Below are 17,484 nucleotides of genomic sequence, written 5' to 3'. Positions count from 1 at the left end.
GCTTCTGGCTGTAATGCCACTTCCCCTCAAGTCTCCTCTGACAGGCACTGGCTTCCAGGTTCTCCAGGAATTCCTGGACACTCAGTCCACACTTGGTGAGTCTGAAAATATTGGATGTGGCATTCCCATGGCCCAAAGACTGAAGAGAAGGATGGGGAGGGGTAGGGACAGAGCACCCCCTCTTTCCCCAGGCTTATCCCTAGGGTGCTAATATCCCAAATATCCTCTTATACCTCTGTCCTCTCCATTCTCCCCTCTCCCACAGAGCCTGGAAAGGTGTTGTTTGCCCTGCACTCACTCCCCAGGGCAACAGGCCAGGCAGCAGGTGTGCGTGTTGAACAAGGCCATCTCCGGAGCAGAGTGGCTGGAGATGAGCTTTGTTTAAATATTAAAGAAGTCAATCATTAATCACGCCTGGATCAGTGCCCAGCTACCCACTGTCTCCATTCGGGAGGGCCAGGTCTGGGGTAGGGAAAGCCACAGGGCAGTTTTTAAGGCTCCTTGCATCTCAGGTGGCTAACAGAGAGCTATTTGGGACTGGATTATGGAGCCTGACACAGGGTGGGTCAGAGAATCAGTGGAGAGATGTGCTATCCCATGTACACAGCACGGGCGCTTATGAACTGGGCTCCACCAATTTGTAAAGGAATGTCTAATTCTACTTGGGAACATTTTATCAGGGATATAGCATTTGAAGCAGGGTTCTTTTGCTCACCAAGCAGAGACCTCTTTCATCCTGCAGCCCCAACCAAGTCCCATAGCTTGTGTCCTGAACTAAATGAGACCATGTGAAAAAATCAGTTCTGGGCATGACTTTTTATAGGGGCTGGTTTGGAGGAAGATGGCCTCTGGGTCACTAAAACCATAGTTGCTGAGCCCCTGGGGAAAGCAGGCTTGTCCTGAAACCCAAGGCATACATGAAATAACACAGTATTGTCCACCTGTGCACCGTGCCTGCAGAATGTCTCTTCCCTTCACCCCTCTCTGGCTTAGCCACCCTCCTCCCATCCTTACCAGTCTTACTAGCTAATAGTCTGAGCGCCATGGTTCAGCTCTCATCCATGGAGGCTTCCAGCTGGTCTGTGTGAGGATCCGAATGGTCAGGCCGATTGAGAGCAGCATCAGGATGAAGCAGATGCCCAGCAGGACCCACTGTCTTCGGGCAGCATGGCGGGGCTCCATGGCCATGCCCAGGAAATAGGTATAGGGCAGGCTGCTGAGTATCATGGTGTCCTGGTTCAGTGACCGTTTTTCTAGGATGTACAGCCTGAAGGCCAGCCCCATGACCATCAGGAGCATGGTTAAGCTCAAGGCCAGCAGCAACCACTGCCCAAACGTGGCCCCGTTAGTTTCCGTCTCCAGACTCAGGAATGCCATTGTATGTGTGCTTCTTTCTGTGGAAGACGGGAGACTCAGAGCATATGGGCCTGGGGAGGGGTCCCTGGGGTCTCTCTGTGGTTATCAGGGAAGATATGCTACTCTCTCAGCCTCAGGCCACAAGTGAAAGGGGCATTGGCCCAGAAGGAGAGAGAAAGTACAGGAAGAGGAGGAGGAGATGGACGTGGATAGGGTGGCATACCCATGGAACCCAGGCAGGAGGCGAGCCAACCACTCCCTGCTCAGAGCACAGCCTGGCCATCTAGCTGGCTGGTGTGCAGGGAAGCAAGTGAGTTGGGGCTGGTCAGGGGCTGTGGTCTCAGCTAAGGCTTGCACCAAGTCTGGTACAGACAGGGTCACCCAGCACCGTACCCATTCAGGCCAGGCCATAGGTGGGTGAGGGGCTAAGGCTGGGCCAGGATAGGTGCTAGTCCAGAGTGAGGCAGGGTAGGGCCTGAGGCTGTCCAAGAGCTGTGGCCAGGGCCAGATTATCCAACCTTCAAAGGAACAGCTGAAGTCTGGCCAGCCCAGGATATCCCCCTTCTGCACATTCTCAGTCACCAGCCAGTTCAGCAGTGGCTTGAAGTAGGTCATGAGGGCCTCTGTAGACACCTTGGACTGCCCGGTCAGCTCCTTTAGGACCTCTGGCCAGGGCCTGCTTGAGCCTATCTTCAGGACATCCCTGGGGAGGGGAGGAGAGCGGCAGCTGTGAGGCCACATGGGGGCATCATCAGCTGGGACTCTTTACTAAGCCCAACTCTAGTCCCAGGGCTTTGAAATAAGCCTCACCTGAGTTTGAATGTTGGTCCCGTTACTGAGTAGCTCTGGAATGCCGGCTGGGTAACCTAACCTGTCTGAGCCTGTTTCCATATCATCAGAGGCAGATCATAACAATGCCTACTCATAGGGTGCTACAATGCCGGGAGGTAGTACACGTTAGCTGCTGTGATCATTGTTATCCTCCTGAATTCACATAGGCACCGTTTCTCCTGAGGTGTGAGGGGCCAGTAGAGGTCGCTCTTCAGCCCTTCCTGGCTTCACAGGGGAGGGGCTGGGAACATTCTAGAGCTCCTGAGCATGGAAAGCGCTCTGAGGGCTACCTGCAGAGCTGCACAAATGTCAGCTCTGTCTCCAGGCAAACCCGGTGCCTGGTGGCAGGTGGCAGAGCCTTCAGTTTGGCGCACTGCACCCGGGTGAGGGGGTGGGCTACAGGGTGTGCCCAAACCAGGGCTCCAGGCTCCCTGCAGGCCAGCGGTGGGTGGATGTCGATCCTTTTCAAACCTTTGTTTCTGATCTGACCAGGGAAGAAGTGGAGCCCGGAGGCCCAGAGAGCTCAACCTGGCAGGGCTACTTATGGACTGTAGAAGCTCAGGCACAGGGCTTGAAACCTCTCTCAACCTCGGTTTCCTCGTCAGCAAAATGGGCCGCAGGAATACCTGCCCTTCATCACAGTCAGGATGAAGCCATATAATGACGGAGGACTTTGTAGCTTGCAAAGACTTAAACACATCACTTAATAAATAACTGGAAAGGAATGAGGTGGGGACACTAAAGGTCATAAGCACTGGGGAAGAAGGTAGTTAGGATTCCAGAGACATGAAGAGTTGGCAAGAAAAGAAAATAGAAGCAAGAACAAAAGACCACAATGAACTCCAGGTTAAGTTTACCAGATGCTGGATCCTGGATAAAAGGAAGAACCTAGTAGGGGGAAATTTAAATGACAGAGAATCTACCTATTTAGAAATACCCCCCTCTCCTTAGCCAGGTGTGATAGTGCACGCTTGTAATCCCAGTACTTGGGAGGCTGAGACAGAAGGATCACAGGTTCAAAGCCAGCCTCCAGAACTTAGAGAGGCTCTCAGCAATTCAGTGAGACTTTGTTTCCAAATAAGAGATAAAATCAGGCTGGGGGTGTAGCTTGGAGGTAGAATGCCTCTGGGTTTAATCCCCAAATCCCCAGTACCAAAAAAAAAAAAAAAAAAAAGCCTTCAGATCCAGGCATGGTGGACCTGCCTATAATCCTCAGCAACTTAGTGAGCCCCTGCTTCAAAATTAAAAATAAAAATAGGGCTGAGAGTGTAGCTTGGAGGTAGAATGCCCCTAGGTTCAATCCCCAGTCTGTCTGTCTGTCTGTCTGTCTGTCTCTCTCTCTCTCTCTCTCTCTCTCTCTCTCTCTCTCACATACACCCCCCCACACACACACACCACCCCCCACGCACACAGTTGATCTCTTGAAAATATACATCTGCTATTTCTTGCATACCTACATTTGGATACAGAGATCTCTTCTTGGTCTCCCGGCAGAACTTCTTAACCCTCTGCATGTTCACCAGGGCCTCTCCTACTTTTCCTGCTCCTTTCTCATATTATGGAATTTATTTATTTCATAGTCTAGTGCCCCCTGCTGGTTTCAAGGTTGAGTAAATGTTTGCTGAATGAATACACGATGGGCAGCCAGAGACATGAATATGGACAGCAGAGCAATGCTGTTATGTTCAAAACATTCAAAAAAGCTTAAAGCTAAGCAGTCAGATAAAATAAATCCTTGTGGTGTGGAGGGTGGGAGATGATGTTTATGCAAGGTGCAGCTCTCCCTAAAGTCGAAAGGACCAGTCCCGCCATCACATCTGGACTGGTGGTTACAGAAAAACTGCCCAGTAGAATCACGAGTATGCTCCTTAAATATGCAAAAGATACTAAATTATGTTGCACTGTTCTTCCTCTGGGAGACAGGAATAAAACTCAAGTTGACCTATACCAATTAGGAATATGAACATATTAAAATCAGTAGAAATTATAGCCAGGTGTGGTGGTACACACCTGTGATCCTGGTACTTGGGAGACTGAGACAAACAGATCGTAGGTTTGGGGCAACTCAGTAAGAACCCTGTTTCAAAATAAACAATGAAAAGGGCTGGAGGTATAATTTGGAGATATAATGCCCCTTGTGTTTGATCCCCAGTATCACAAGAAAAAAGAATCAGTATAAACCAAGAGGAAAATGACCACGTCAGTGGGTGGACTCTGCATCTCAGGGAGCGGGGTGTTGATCTTGGCACCAGAAGACCTGGGCCCAGCCTCACCAGGGCCTGTGTCCTTGGACGGATGGGGCAACAGTGTGAAGGATAATGTGTTTGGAGTTGGTTCTGGGGTCAAAGCATGACTTTGCTTCTTGTCCCATGAATGGTGCACAATTGTCATCTCTCTGCAGAGCCTCCAGTTTTATCATTTGCAAAAGGCAGATGATAATATCCACTTTGCAAAGAGCTACCAATACAAAACGTGGTAAGATCACTCATCAGAGAGCCTGGCCTGTCACGGGAAACGCTTTGTGCTTTCGGTCCAGGCCTGCTACCTACCTACCAACCTCCTTCCCTCCTCCAACTTTGCTTCAGGACCAAAACCCAAAGTCACAGAGGCAGGCACAGAAAGGATGGGCTAAATATCAAACGCAGGACGAAAGACTGGAGGGCCACAGTGGACCGCAGACTGACCAGAAGCATGCTAAGGAGCTGATGTGAAAGCAACCTGGATCGGCCTGGGAACTAGACCCGAGCACCTCCATGAAGAGGCGGGAAAAGCAAAGTGTGTGCAAGGGGGCGTCACAAGCTGCCGCGAGGACAGCCTGGTACCTCTGGGGAAAAGAATATGGGGATTTGGATGGAAGGTGGAACGCCAAGTCAGGTTCCAGCACTGGCTTCCCATCTGGGACACTGAGATTTCCTGCATATGCAAGCGGGCTTCCTTGAATGTAGAAGACTAGACACAAGGAGGAACTTCCACTAGAATGTACGCTCAGTGGCACGCTACCCAGGAAGCTCAGACGGTGGCTCGGAGAGGGGGTGGGCGGGGACCTGAGGACACATGATGGGGGGCACTCACCCCAGGATCTTCCCTGCCTTCTTCGAATTATAAATGTCACACCTATGCAGCGGCCCCGTGTGGCCTGAGGCCTTGCACAATGCTTCGTGGAACTGGAACTGGAGCACGAGGCTGACAAAGTACCTGGAACATGAGGGAGGCTGGGAGTAGAGGCCAAAGGGAGGGAAGCCCAGACCTCGCGGGGCCTGGCAGCTCTGAGACATGGCGGCCCTTTTGTCAGGCCCTAGCATGCTGGAGGGCCCTCCTTCTGAACCAGCAGTCACCCCAACGCGGGCCTCCCTCTCTCCTGCCCTCCTCCAGGGGGCAGCAAGGATGGCGGAGAATATCCCCATCAGCTGCGCTCCATGCTGGAGCAAGGGGAAAGGATGGATGGCGCAGCCCTAGGAAGGCTGTGCGATCTAACAGGAGGAGGTGGGCAGAGGCGCAGATGACGTCTGCACCTAGAAATCCTGGGCCCAGTTCCCAGCTCCCCCAGATGTCAACTCCCAAGCTGGCTGTGCTGAAAGGGCCCGGGCCTTTACCGTATGTAGGGCACGCTGGCAGAAATGTGGAACTTGGCACCCGGGTCAAAGTCATCCTCTGTCCGAGGAATGGGGGGGCATAGGCCCTGATACTTCAACCTGGCAAGAAAAAGGCAGCAGCTCTATGGTGGTGTCTGGAAGGTTCTCTGAGCCTTTTCCTTTCCTTTTCTTTCTTTCTTCCTTCCTTCCTTCCTTTCTCTTTCTTTTGCAGTACTGGGGATGGAACCCAGGGGAATTCTACCTCTGAGCTACATCCTCAGCCCTATTTTTTATTATTTATTTTGAACCAGGGTCTCACTGAGTTGCAAAGAGCCTCACTAAGTAGCTGAGGCTGGCCACGAACCACGATCCTCCTGTCTCAGCCTTCCAAGTCCTGGGATTACAAGTGTGTGCCACCATGCCTGGCTTTTGAGCCTTTTCTTTTTCAAAGCACTGTGTGTCCATCAGAACTGGACCAGGCATATGGAGGACGTCAATGCATTTTCATTGATTAAATAAGTAAAAACATATGGGGTTGGGAGTGAACATGAGATAATAGCAGCTGTTAGCGCTCACGGAGCGCCGCCTCTGTGCTCTGAGCTGAGCTCTTCGCGTGGACCCTGCACCCGCTCAGCGCTGGCTCAACTCCGGATTGGAGGGAACAGGCAAAGTCAGGTCCCTCCTTGCATCCATCCTAATGACAGGGGACAGATTACAGACCAGGAAACAATCATCTCATCTAGAGAGGAGCGTGTACAAAACAGAAACACCCCTGTGGCTGTTACTGTCGTCCCCATTTTACAGATGAGGAAACCAAGGTTTAGAGGTTAAGGAACTGGCCACAGGACACAGAACTAGTCGCTGGTGCAGAGCTGCAGGCCACGTAGAGTGGCCCACACTACCCTGTGTTCAGCAGACTTGAGCCTGTCGGTCTGACACCTGGTGGAAGCCCCAGTTATGGGCTTTTATTATCCAATCAACCAACCAGCCTAACTGCTGCTCCTTGGGGATGCTAAGTGTCTGGAAGGCATGTGTGTGCTGGGGTGGTGGGCCCATCTCTCTCCCATGGAACTCTCTCCTAGAGGGAAGGCAGTCAGGCCCCTGCACATGCCTTCTGACCTTGCTGTAGGAGGAGGAAGGGAGAGAGGTGCAGGGGACCTATCTACTGGTCAGGGTTCTGTTCTCAGAGAATCCCAGTTACAGCCATGGCAGGAGTTTCCCAGCCACCTCCAGGAGCAGGAGGGGCCACCAGCAGGGGCCTTTTTGCACAGATGAAACTGAAGCCTAGTGAGGTTTAGAGACCTCTCAAGCTGGGTGCGGTGGTGCATGACTATAACCCCAGTACTTGGGGGCTGAGACTGGAGGGTCACAGGTTTGAAGACAGTTAAGCAAGTAGTGAGACTTTCAGCAATCCAATGAGACTTTGTTTCAAAACAAAAAATAGAAAGAGTTTTAGGGGGGTAGTAAAATTTGGAAGTAGAATGCCTCTGGGTTCAATCCCAAGTGAGAGAAAGAGAGAAAGCGGGGAGGGGGAAGATGCTCAGTGCTAGTGCCAGATTCAGAATAAGGACAGAACACAGTGGCTCTATCCACTACACAAGAGATACATTTGCTCAATGACAGCAAACAGCCCACACTGCTGCTCCTCCTCAGGTCACCAACATGTCCCCTGCAGCCTGCTCACAGAGAGGCCAGCAGCGCCCTCCAGTAGTGGTGGCCCAGCCCTGCCCACCCAGGGGTGGGACGGGACAGAGAGTGCAGGACAGTCGCCCTCCACACCTGAGGTTCCACCACTCCTGGTTGTAGATGTCCTTGTGGACGGTGCCATCAAAGACCTTCCAGCGAAACACATCGACCAGGTAGCTGAAGGGGATGAAGGCAATCTTGTCCAGGGCAATGCCCATCAGGAAGTTGACCTCCTCCTCTGGTGACGGGGAAAGGGCGATCAGGAGGCTGCGCCTGGGCTCTCCCTCCTTTGGCGTTGCTGGGAGGGCTCCAGAACCCCAGCCCTGGCTGCAGCTCCAGACTTCGGCTGCACTCCTTTCTTTTTGTCTTTTCTTCTTTGGTGCTGTGGCTCAAACCCAGGGCCTCGCACAGTGAGGCCACTGAGCTACACCTCATCCCTGGCCATCCCCCTTCTGTTCTCTTGGTCCCCGTCACCTGCGTCCTGGTGCTGGTGGCTGAGCAGGCCTCTGTTGAGCAGATGCTTATGGGAGGAGGCAGAGAGGGTGACCATTGACCCCACAGCCTCTCCAAAGGCTGGGCTGGCACTTTCGCGGAAGAGGATGGAGAGGTTCCTGTACTGTAAGAAGTACTGGATGTGGCCCATCTGGTGGAAGATGGAGAGCAGGTCTTCTGTGTTCACCTCTGTGCACTTCTTGATTCTAGATGTAAAGAGTAGGGTTCAAGGAGCGTGGGGAGAATGAGAGGTTTCTCCATTTAGATTCTGTGAAGGGATCAGGGTGGATGGGCTTGAGACCAGAGGAAACCTTAGCTGCCATCCTGTCCCATGCCAGGCTCCATATCCAGTGACCAAGCCCCTCCTATGCTCCTGGCCCTGCTCCTCGCCCACCTAAGGCAGGCAGATAGGGGAGAGGGGGGCGGGAGTGCAGCGCTATGGGCAGACCTGGCTGGCGGTAGGTACCTGAAGTCATTGCCATTGTAGAAATCCCAGGCAGAGGTCTGGCACTCCACCTCCCGCCCATCGGTTGGCCTCTCCAACATTGACTTTGTCCAGAAATCAGGTGGGGTGGCCAGGAGCCCCAAGGAAGTAAAGAATTTTTCAGCTTCTTCAAACATTTTCTTGGGCTTCCAGTGCTATGGGGAAGACGGGGTGTGTGGGCACAGCCCTGTTTGCCCAGGGACACTGAGGGGTGGGGACATCCAGAGGCCAAGTGCTGACCTGGCCCTTCATGTTCCTGGTGATGTCCTCAGGGGGCTTCTCAGGGAAGGGCAAGACCAGGTCTAGGATGTTGACCCAGGACTGAGCCCACATGTTCCCTGCAAGGGGAGCAGAGGAGCTAAGAAAAGGCAGGGCAGTCTCTCTCCTCACTGAGCCCTGCCTCCTCCACCAGCCAGTCTTTACCTAGGAGATGGGCTGGGATGGGCCCTCTCACGTCAATGACCTCAGGCCCATAGTATCGGTGCAGGGCGCGGCGCACGTAGGCGTGCAGGTTCAGGTAGAGCGGCTGCAGCTCCTGGTAGAGCTGCTCCAGGTCTTGCTCTAGCGTGTCAGACTCATACTTAGAGCGCCATAAAGCTCCCATATCTTTGTAGCCTAGGACAGGAGAGGAGACCCACCAGGTGTTCACCATGCCCCTCTTCAGCAGGCAGGACCCCCAGACACCTTCTGGGGAAGCCACACAACCTCCCTGGTCCTTGGAATCTTCCTCTGCAAAACTAGATCCCCTCAGGGCTGTAAGCCCACAGGGGCAGACATCTGCCTGTGCTTTCCTCTACATGGCCTCGGACCCTCCCCGTCACCCAGTGCGTGGTAGGTGCTCTGTCAATACTTGCAGGGCTGGTGGTGGCTCTCTCTGGGGTCCTCTACCGCCTGGGCCTCTGTAGTCTCAGCTTGGCCCCTTCCTGGGCATTGCCCTACACTGGTGCCAGGCCCAGCCGCTCACCATTGAGCTGTGCCACCTTGTTGCTGAGATGCACATAGCGCCCAAAGATGGGGCGTAGCACACGACCCACAGAGTCGCGCCAGCCCTGCCAGGCCCACAGCAGCTCCTTCTCGTCCCTGGAGGTGGCCATGATTTCTTCGAGTTCTGCACCCAGAAGAGGAGCCATGTGGGACCCCGTGCCCACCTGCCCTGACCCACCCTGGGTGCCCTTCCCCCAACAAGGAAGCCCCATGGCAGGGTCAGGGGGGTGCTCACCAGGCTCCAGGCTCATGCAGGGCCCCTCGTCCAGGCACACCTGGGCCATACTGTATGTCGTCTCCATGTACGCCAGAAGCTTGTTGTACTGGGGGGGAGGTGTCACCCAGGGCAGGCCCGTGCCCTGGGCCCACCCCCGGCTCTAGCCCACCAGCCCAGAGAGGTGGGCTTGGCTGAAGCTCACACTCTCCCCAGAGGAGGTTCTGGTCCCACCCAGCCAAACCCCTCCAGTCCCAGGTACTCTGCCGCCCTAGCCAGGCCTGCCCCCCCCCCCACCCCGGGCAGGGAGCTTGTGCCTGGAGGCCTGGGGCTCTGTCTATCACCTCCCGGAGCTCGTCCTTGGGCAGGGCCGCCTTGTCTATGTTCAGCATCTTACTCAGCATGCGCTTCACGACCGGGTTCTGGAATCGGGTGATGGGAAACAGGCGGGCCCGGCTGCCAAAGTACGTCATGAACTGGGACCTCTCCACCTCCTTGTGCAGCTGGAAAGAGGGTCACCATATCTGTCATGGCAGGTTGGAGGGAGGAGGGGCTCAGGGTCCCCCAACCCACTCTAAAAGTTTGCTTCAAAAGTCCAAAATCTTTGAAGATTTGCTAAGGGGGAGCAGGAGAAAGTCTGGGTCTCTAAAGCAAGGAGGTAAGATTTACAAGAAAGAAGTACGAGATGTTTGTGCAGAGAAAGGTTGAGGCCACCAAGGGCCTGGAGCTTGCAGCCCACCTTGACGTGTGCTTTGGGGTTTTCCTCTCTCCTCCAACTCAGGACGGGGGGCAGGAGGTGTGGTCCCCAGCCCCCCTGGCCCCTGAGAAGAGCAAGAGGAAGAGAAACTGGCGCAGGGGTGGGGGAGGTGGTACCACACCATCTCCTCCTGATTTTTCTTGGTGATGTTGGTGACATAGTTCCAAGTGGCCTCCACGAACTGGTTCAACACAACTTTGGCGGTTTGTTCATAAAACTGCAGAAACAGCATTGCCTGGGTCTCATTGTAGAACTCATCTGCAGGGAAGGGGGTGCGCATCATGTGGTCCTGGGGAGGCTCGCCCCTGCCCGGTCCCCTTCTCTGGTCCCACGCTCCTGTTCCTTTGGGTCCCAGCCACACCTAAGCTTGGATCACCCACAGTCCTGAGCCATGGCAAGAGCTGTCCGTAACAGAGGAGCACAAACAGGGACGGTCCAGGGTGAGTCCATCTTGTTCCCATGACCAAGAGAACAGCAGAGCTGGGAGAGGCTATGGGCCAATCACGAGCCAGCTCTGCATTGTGACATCAGGGACAGGGTCGGTCCTGGAGTGTTAGAACTGGAAAGCCCCCACCTGCATTCTGCCACAACTGTCACCATTTGATAGTGAGGACACTGAGGTCCAGAATGGCCCAGCCCCAAATGTGCTGGGTCACATGGCTGGCTAATGGCAGAGCCAGGAAAAGAACCCGGGGCTCTGGACTCTCAGGTCAGAACTTATGCTACCGGACTTGGTCACTTCTCCTGGGTGGGAGCCACCCTTGGGGGTGATGGGACCTCTCTCTCTGTAGGCAGGGGTTACCCCTTAGTGGGTGGGGGTGGGTGGATGGGACACTCCTCGGTCTTCTGACTCTGGACAACCAGTTGGCTCCCCAAGTTCTTCTTCTTTTTTTTTTTTTTTTTTTGCGGGTCTGGGGATGGAAGCCAGGGACATTTGACCTCTGAGCTACACCCCCTGCCCTATTTTTTATTCTTTATTTTGAAACCGGGTCTCACTGAGTTGCAGAGGCCTCACTAAGTAGCTGAGGCTGTCCGCGAACCACGATCCTCCAGTCTCAGCCTCCCGAATGCTGGGATTACAAGCGTGCGCCACCACGCCCGGCTCCCCAAGTTCTTCTGACTTGACGTCTATGTTCACATTTCTGGCCTTTTTGTCTCGTGGAACACGTGATCATCTCCAGGAGCTTCCTCCCTTCCCCCTACCCTCACACCTTCTGCTAAGTAGAGGGTAGCATGGGGCGTGGGGAGCTATGGCCACCGCCTTCCACACAGGCGCACATATTTATGACTTCCTGAGCCTGGTTTCAGCACCAGCCAGCTCTCTGCTGGCCCTTGGTGATTCCCCAGTCCTCTGCCACAAAGAGGACCTTCTGAGCCACCTTGGATTTGTCCCGCAGACTCACTTGCAGATCCCCTGTACCCTATGACACCTTTAGTCACCCTCAGCCCAGGGCCACCCACCCCTTTACATGGGTTGGTGCCATTACCAGGAAAACTGCCCCAATACCCTCACACACATATGAATGTGTGTGTGAGCTGGGCGTGGTGGCGCACACTTGTAATCCCAGCATTTGGGAGGCTGAGACCAGGGATAGCGGTTTGCGGACAGCCTCAGCTACTTAGTGAGGCCCTCTGCAACTTAGTGAGACCTTGTTTCAAAATAAAGAATAAAAAAATAGGAGTGGGGATGTTACTCGGAGGTAGAACGCCCCTGGGTTCCATCCCAGTACAGCCAAAAATAAAAAATAAAAACATAAAAAAGTGTGTGTGCGTTGTGTGTATGTTTGATCACAAGGAAGGAAAGAAAATAATCAGTGATACTTCTGATTAAGGTGATTGACTGAGCTCACAGAGAATTCCCCCCTCCTGGCCCAAGCATACAGATAGGCTTGAGAAAACAGTATTTTGAAACTGCAAAATGCAGAGCTGAGCTGAAAGCAAGAAAGAGGACTCTTTAGACGCTAGAGATGAAGAGGCACCGGTGGCTGTACGTAGGGGCCGAGCCTGTACCACTGGGAGGCCCCAGTGCCTCCGTGCGCAGAGCGGTGGCTGGTGTCTTCACGGGCTAGCCGGTCACCTCCCGTGGGAAGTCTCACCTCCTTCAAGCTGGGAAGCTGGTTATGGCATTCTTTCTAAGGGGACCCTGCAAGAAGCAGGTCTGTGTGTGTCGCCCTAACGAAGGCTGTTCCAACTGGATGAGGATGGCTCATAGGTGAAGTTTATCAAATGGAAAAAAAAAAAAAAAAAACCTCTAGTGCCAGAAAGAGACTGTAATAATAACCAACGCCTCACCAAGCACTTTCCCGGTGCTAGATACCATTACGGGGCTTTCAGCATCAAAATTCTCATAATGAACCCACAAAGTAGGCATTATTGTCAACACCCCATCTTCAGATGAGAAAACAAGCACAGAGAAGCTTTCTCATGGGCACACAGGTGAACAGTGGAGACAGGACTCTAAATGGGTTGGCTCCAGAGCCTGTGCTAAACCAGAGACACAATGAACAGAGCAGACCACCCCGAGGAGGGGCAGGTGCTATGCTGTGAATGGGGGTGTCCCTCAGAAAAGCTCATGTGCTGGGACCCAGCAATGTTCAGAGGTAAAATAATTGAACCACAAGGGTTCTAGCCTCATCACTTGATAGATCTATTTGATGGATTAACAATTGAATGGACTTACTGGGTGGCAACTGTAGGCAGATGAGGTTGGGTGCAGGAGGTTGGTCACTGGTGGTGTTGCCTTGAGGATGTATTTGCCCCTGGATGCTTCCTGGCCCTGGCCCTGTCTCTGTCTCTGTCTCTGTTTCTGTCTCTCTCTCTCTTAGATTCCTGGATGTCATGAGCGGAGCAGCTCTCCTCCCCATGCCCTAGAACCATAAAGTTTCTGCCTTCGAGTTGGCCAACCATGGACTGAACATCTGAAACCCTGGGCCAAATAACCTTCCTCCTCATTAGCTGTTCTTGTCAGGTATTTTGGTCTCAGAAATGCAAAGCTGACTAATTCAACAGGTCTTGGTGATATGAAAGGAACTTTAAAATACAGGTCTTTGTGCCAAATACAAAAATTAACCCAAAATGTATCAACGGTCAAAACAAAAGAGCAAAATCTAAAAACTTTTTTATTTAAAAATTATTTTTTGTGGTACTTGGGATTGAACCCTGGGGCTTTCTACCTCTGAGCTACACCCCCAATCCCAGTTCACTTTTTTGTTGTTGTTTCATTTTGAAACAGGGTTTTACTAGGATGCTGAGAGTCTAAGTTGCTGAGGCTGGCTTCAAACCTAATTGTCCTGCTTCAGCCTCCCAAATACTGGGATTACAAGTGTGCACCACCACGCTTGGCTCAAATAGACATGTATACAACAGTGTTTATAGCAGCAATTTTCACAATAGCCTTAGGACGCCTGAATGTTCGTTGACAGATAAATAGATAAACAAAATGTGGAGTATACATACAATGGCATGTTACTTAGCCTTGAAAAAAAAATTTTTACACATGTCACAACATTGATGAGACTTGAGAACATTATTCTGGGTTAAATAAACCATATACAAAGAACAATTACTGCATGATTCCACTCACATGAAAAACCAAGAAGAATCATATTCATAGAGACAGAAAGTAGAACAGTGGTTAGTTAGGAACAGGGGGAGAGGAGAATGGGGAAGTCCTTATTTTATGGGAACAGAGTTTTGGTTTGGGAAGATTTCTGGAGATAAATGTTGGTGGTGGTTACACAATAATGTGAATGTACTTAATGCCACTGAACTATATACTTAAAAAATGGTTAAATAAGCTGGGTATGGTGGCCAATCCCAGCAACTTAGTGGGACCCTCAGCAACTTAGTGAGATCCTGTTTTTTTAAAAAAAAACAGAATAAAGCCAGGCGTGGTGGTGCACGCTTGTAATCCCTGCGCTTGGGAGGCAGAGACAGGAGGATTACGCAGGTTCGAAGCCAGCCGCGCATGCTGGCTTAGGAGACCCTGTTTCCAAATAAAAATGTAAAAATAGGTCTGGGAGTGTAGCCCGGAGGTAGAAGGGCTTCCAGGAACCCCAGTACCACCAAAATAATAATAATAGTAATAATAATAATAATAATAATAATAATAAATAAAAAACAGAATAAAGAAAAACAAATCCATAAAAGGGCTGGGGGTAACTGGGCATGTTGGTGCATGCTTATAATCTCAGTATTTGGGAGGCTGAGACAGGAGGATTGCAAGTTCGCCACCAGCCTCAGCTACTTAGTAAGGCCCTCCGCAACTTAGTGAGATCCTTGTTTCAAAATAAAGAATAAAAAGTAGGACTTGGGGTCTAGCTCAGAGAATGCCCTGAGGTTTAATTCCTAGTAGCATAAAAAGGTTAAAATGAGGTTGAAGTATAGTAGAGCTCAGTCATAAAGCACTTGGCACTAGAGAGGACCTGAGCTCAATCCCCAGCACCAAAACAAAATAGGCTAAAGTGGTTTGACATGTCAACTAAAAATAAGTATCTTTAATATACATACATTTGGGGGTGTGTATGGTGCTGTAGATAGAACCCCAGGCTTCATGCACGCTAAGCATGGATATGACCATTGAGTCATATCCCTAACCCCCAAACAAAAATACACTTTAAAAACAGGTTAAAATGGTAAGTGTTGTTGTGGGTATTTTACCACAATTTTAAAAACACAGGTCTTTTAAGTGATTAAGCAAACAGAATCTGTGAAGCAAAACTAGTCTTCCTGTGAAAACACAGGAGGCTTCAAAGAAACAGGGATGCTTAAATGAAAAAAAAAAGGTGATTAAATTGGAGCAACAAAAACCTTGGTGGGCAGGCTAAGCAGGTGGCTGAAAAGCAGAGCAGGGCCTGAGAAGACCCAGCTGTGGAAGCCTTTGGGCGCAGCAGGGAGGAGCCTGAGCAAGGGAGACCCAGAGCGGACAGCTCGGAGCAGGGAGTCAGAGCAGCATTGGCAGAAATGATGGCCGATTGCTCTAGAACTGCGGAGAGCCAGGGGGCCAAGCTTTCCCTCCAGTGCCGTCATCGAATCACTCCATATCTCAGGGAAGGGCCCGACCTTGGCCTGACCTTGCAGTTCTCATCAGTGAAGCATGAGGCAGATACAACATACCTTGACCGGGGGCAATGTGCTCACCATAGAGGGAACCGTGCCCTGAGACTCTACATTCTCGAATTCAATCCTCACACTGACCACACAGGGTGTGTAAGAACCGTTTCATAGCTGTAAAAATGCAGGTGCATCCAGGCATGGTGGCGCACGCTTGTAATCCCAGCACTCAGGAGGCTGAGACAGGAGGATCTGGGTTCGTGGACAGCTTCAGCTACTTAGTGAGGCCTTCTGCAACTCAGTGAGACCCTGTTTCAAAATAAAGAATAAAAAGTAGGGCTGGGGGTGTTGCTCGGAGGTAGAATGCCCCTGGATTCTATCCTCAGTACTGCAAATAATTAAATAAGCAGGTGCAGAAAACGGAAGTTGTGGCCGTGAGATCTGACTGTGAGGTTTGGCCATGAGGTCATCCCAGAGGAGGATCAAAAACAAAGGAACAAAAAAAGAGAAACGCCCCTGGCCATTGCCCTGCCCCGAGATGACCTGGCCACCAGCACACCAGCCAGCGGCCTTACAGGACTACTCCTGAACCTCTACCCTTCCTTGCCCATCAAAAGCCCCTAGCCTGCAAGGAGACGGGCTCCTGACTCAGGGATTTTCTCCCCAGTCAGATGCCTCCTTCCAGGTTTTATTCCTAAATAAAGCCTGTTCTCTGCTGTCGGGCCATGTTTTCTTTGCTCCCACATACTCCAACAGAAGTCAGTCGGGTAAGGTCACATGGGCCGTGAGGGGCAGGACTGGCACCAGGCCTAGCTAAAGCCACCTGATCTACTCTTCAGAGGCCAGAGTGGGGAGTGGTGGGCCACTGGAGGAAGCGTGGAGGCTGGGAGGGGAAGTGGTTAGTGGGGGGGAGAACAGGTCAGCAGGCGAGAGTGGCAGCATGGGGAAGAGCTCAGACTTCAGGGCCACCAGAAGACAACACAGGGCTGGCCTCTTCCTTCTGTCACCACCTCCTCTTTTTCTGCCACCTTCCAGGGGGACCTGGCCTCTCCCCGCTTCCTCTAGGAGGCACAGAGTTTGAAGAGTTGTAATATTTAAAAAAGTCAAGTAGATGAGGGTGGTCAGCCAACTGCAATGTTGAGACTCTGCCCTCAGCCTGCAGCGCCGTCTTTGGGTGTAGAAGGTGGTGACCTCACTTTGTCCACAAGCTCTGACAGGCGGCACAAACCTCTGCCGTTCATAAAAATAGGGAAGGGGGTTATGTGACAGTGACCTTTGTCTGGCAGACAGAGAGCTTTCAAAGCGTGGGCGGAGAAGGGGGTAGTTCAAGCAGCTTTTGGTAGTAGGAGGCTTGGAACCATTTAGAGGACATGTTTATAAGTCTCATTGTCCTACTGAATCGTAAACTTCCACCCTCTTGCAAACCCAAAATTCCCCAACTCCACATCCTGCCCATGGAAGAGGCCTGCACAGTCAAGACTATGTCTCTCTCTCTCTCTTACACACACACACACACACACACACACACACACACACCACATGCATGCACAAATACATGGCTGCTGGAGATTGGGGCGCATAAACAGTGGACTATGGATATTATATTGGGGGGCAGGGATTGGAGGGTGAACCCTGCTAGGGTCAAGACATCAATGCAGTCCAGGAGAGGCTCAAGCCAAGGGTCTGGACAGAGGGGAGCCAGGCCCCACGGTGGAGTCCCTGGTCCCAGAAAACTGACCCACTTCCAGTTGGCCAAGTTCTAGTTTTGGTGTTTACATATCTGAAAAGTAGATCTAGTTCTGTCAACTGATAAAAAAAAAAAAAACAAACACCAAAAACCAACAGTGAAAACACAGCGTGATCCCATTTAAAACATGTGCAGTGAAAAAAAGGGGCTGGGAAAATAGACACCAAATGCCAGCAGTGCTCAGCTCCTTGAAGTTGATAGAAAGGGCTTTTATTTTTGTTATGGCTTTCCAAATTTTCTACATAAACATGGAGATTAAAAATTATAAAACTGTTCAAGACAACATGCCCCCAAATCCAGACCAGCCTT

The 17,484-nt window shown here is 51.7% G+C and overlaps 1 protein-coding gene across 1 annotated transcript; it reads right to left on the bottom strand.

The window, feature by feature from the left end:
* Positions 1 to 1,026: 1,026 nt before the first annotated feature.
* On the bottom strand, positions 1,027 to 10,837 carry LOC308275746 (angiotensin-converting enzyme-like protein Ace3; the record flags this gene model as incomplete). The annotated part of the gene is made up of 14 exons (XM_080714099.1): positions 1,027 to 1,394; positions 1,875 to 2,059; positions 5,260 to 5,382; positions 5,781 to 5,879; positions 7,539 to 7,683; positions 7,920 to 8,143; positions 8,404 to 8,576; positions 8,662 to 8,759; positions 8,845 to 9,036; positions 9,386 to 9,529; positions 9,641 to 9,728; positions 9,964 to 10,122; positions 10,498 to 10,634; positions 10,738 to 10,837. 14 exons carry the CDS (start codon positions 10,835 to 10,837, stop codon positions 1,027 to 1,029), a joined length of 2,235 nt encoding a protein of 744 aa, XP_080570225.1.
* Positions 10,838 to 17,484: the final 6,647 nt, after the last annotated feature.

This window comes from Muscardinus avellanarius (genome assembly GCF_963383645.1).
Source record: "Muscardinus avellanarius genome assembly, chromosome: 16".
Taxonomy (NCBI): domain Eukaryota; kingdom Metazoa; phylum Chordata; class Mammalia; order Rodentia; family Gliridae; genus Muscardinus; species Muscardinus avellanarius.
The sequence above is the reverse complement of the archived record's forward strand: the minus strand, read 5'-3'. Positions and strand labels throughout refer to the sequence as shown.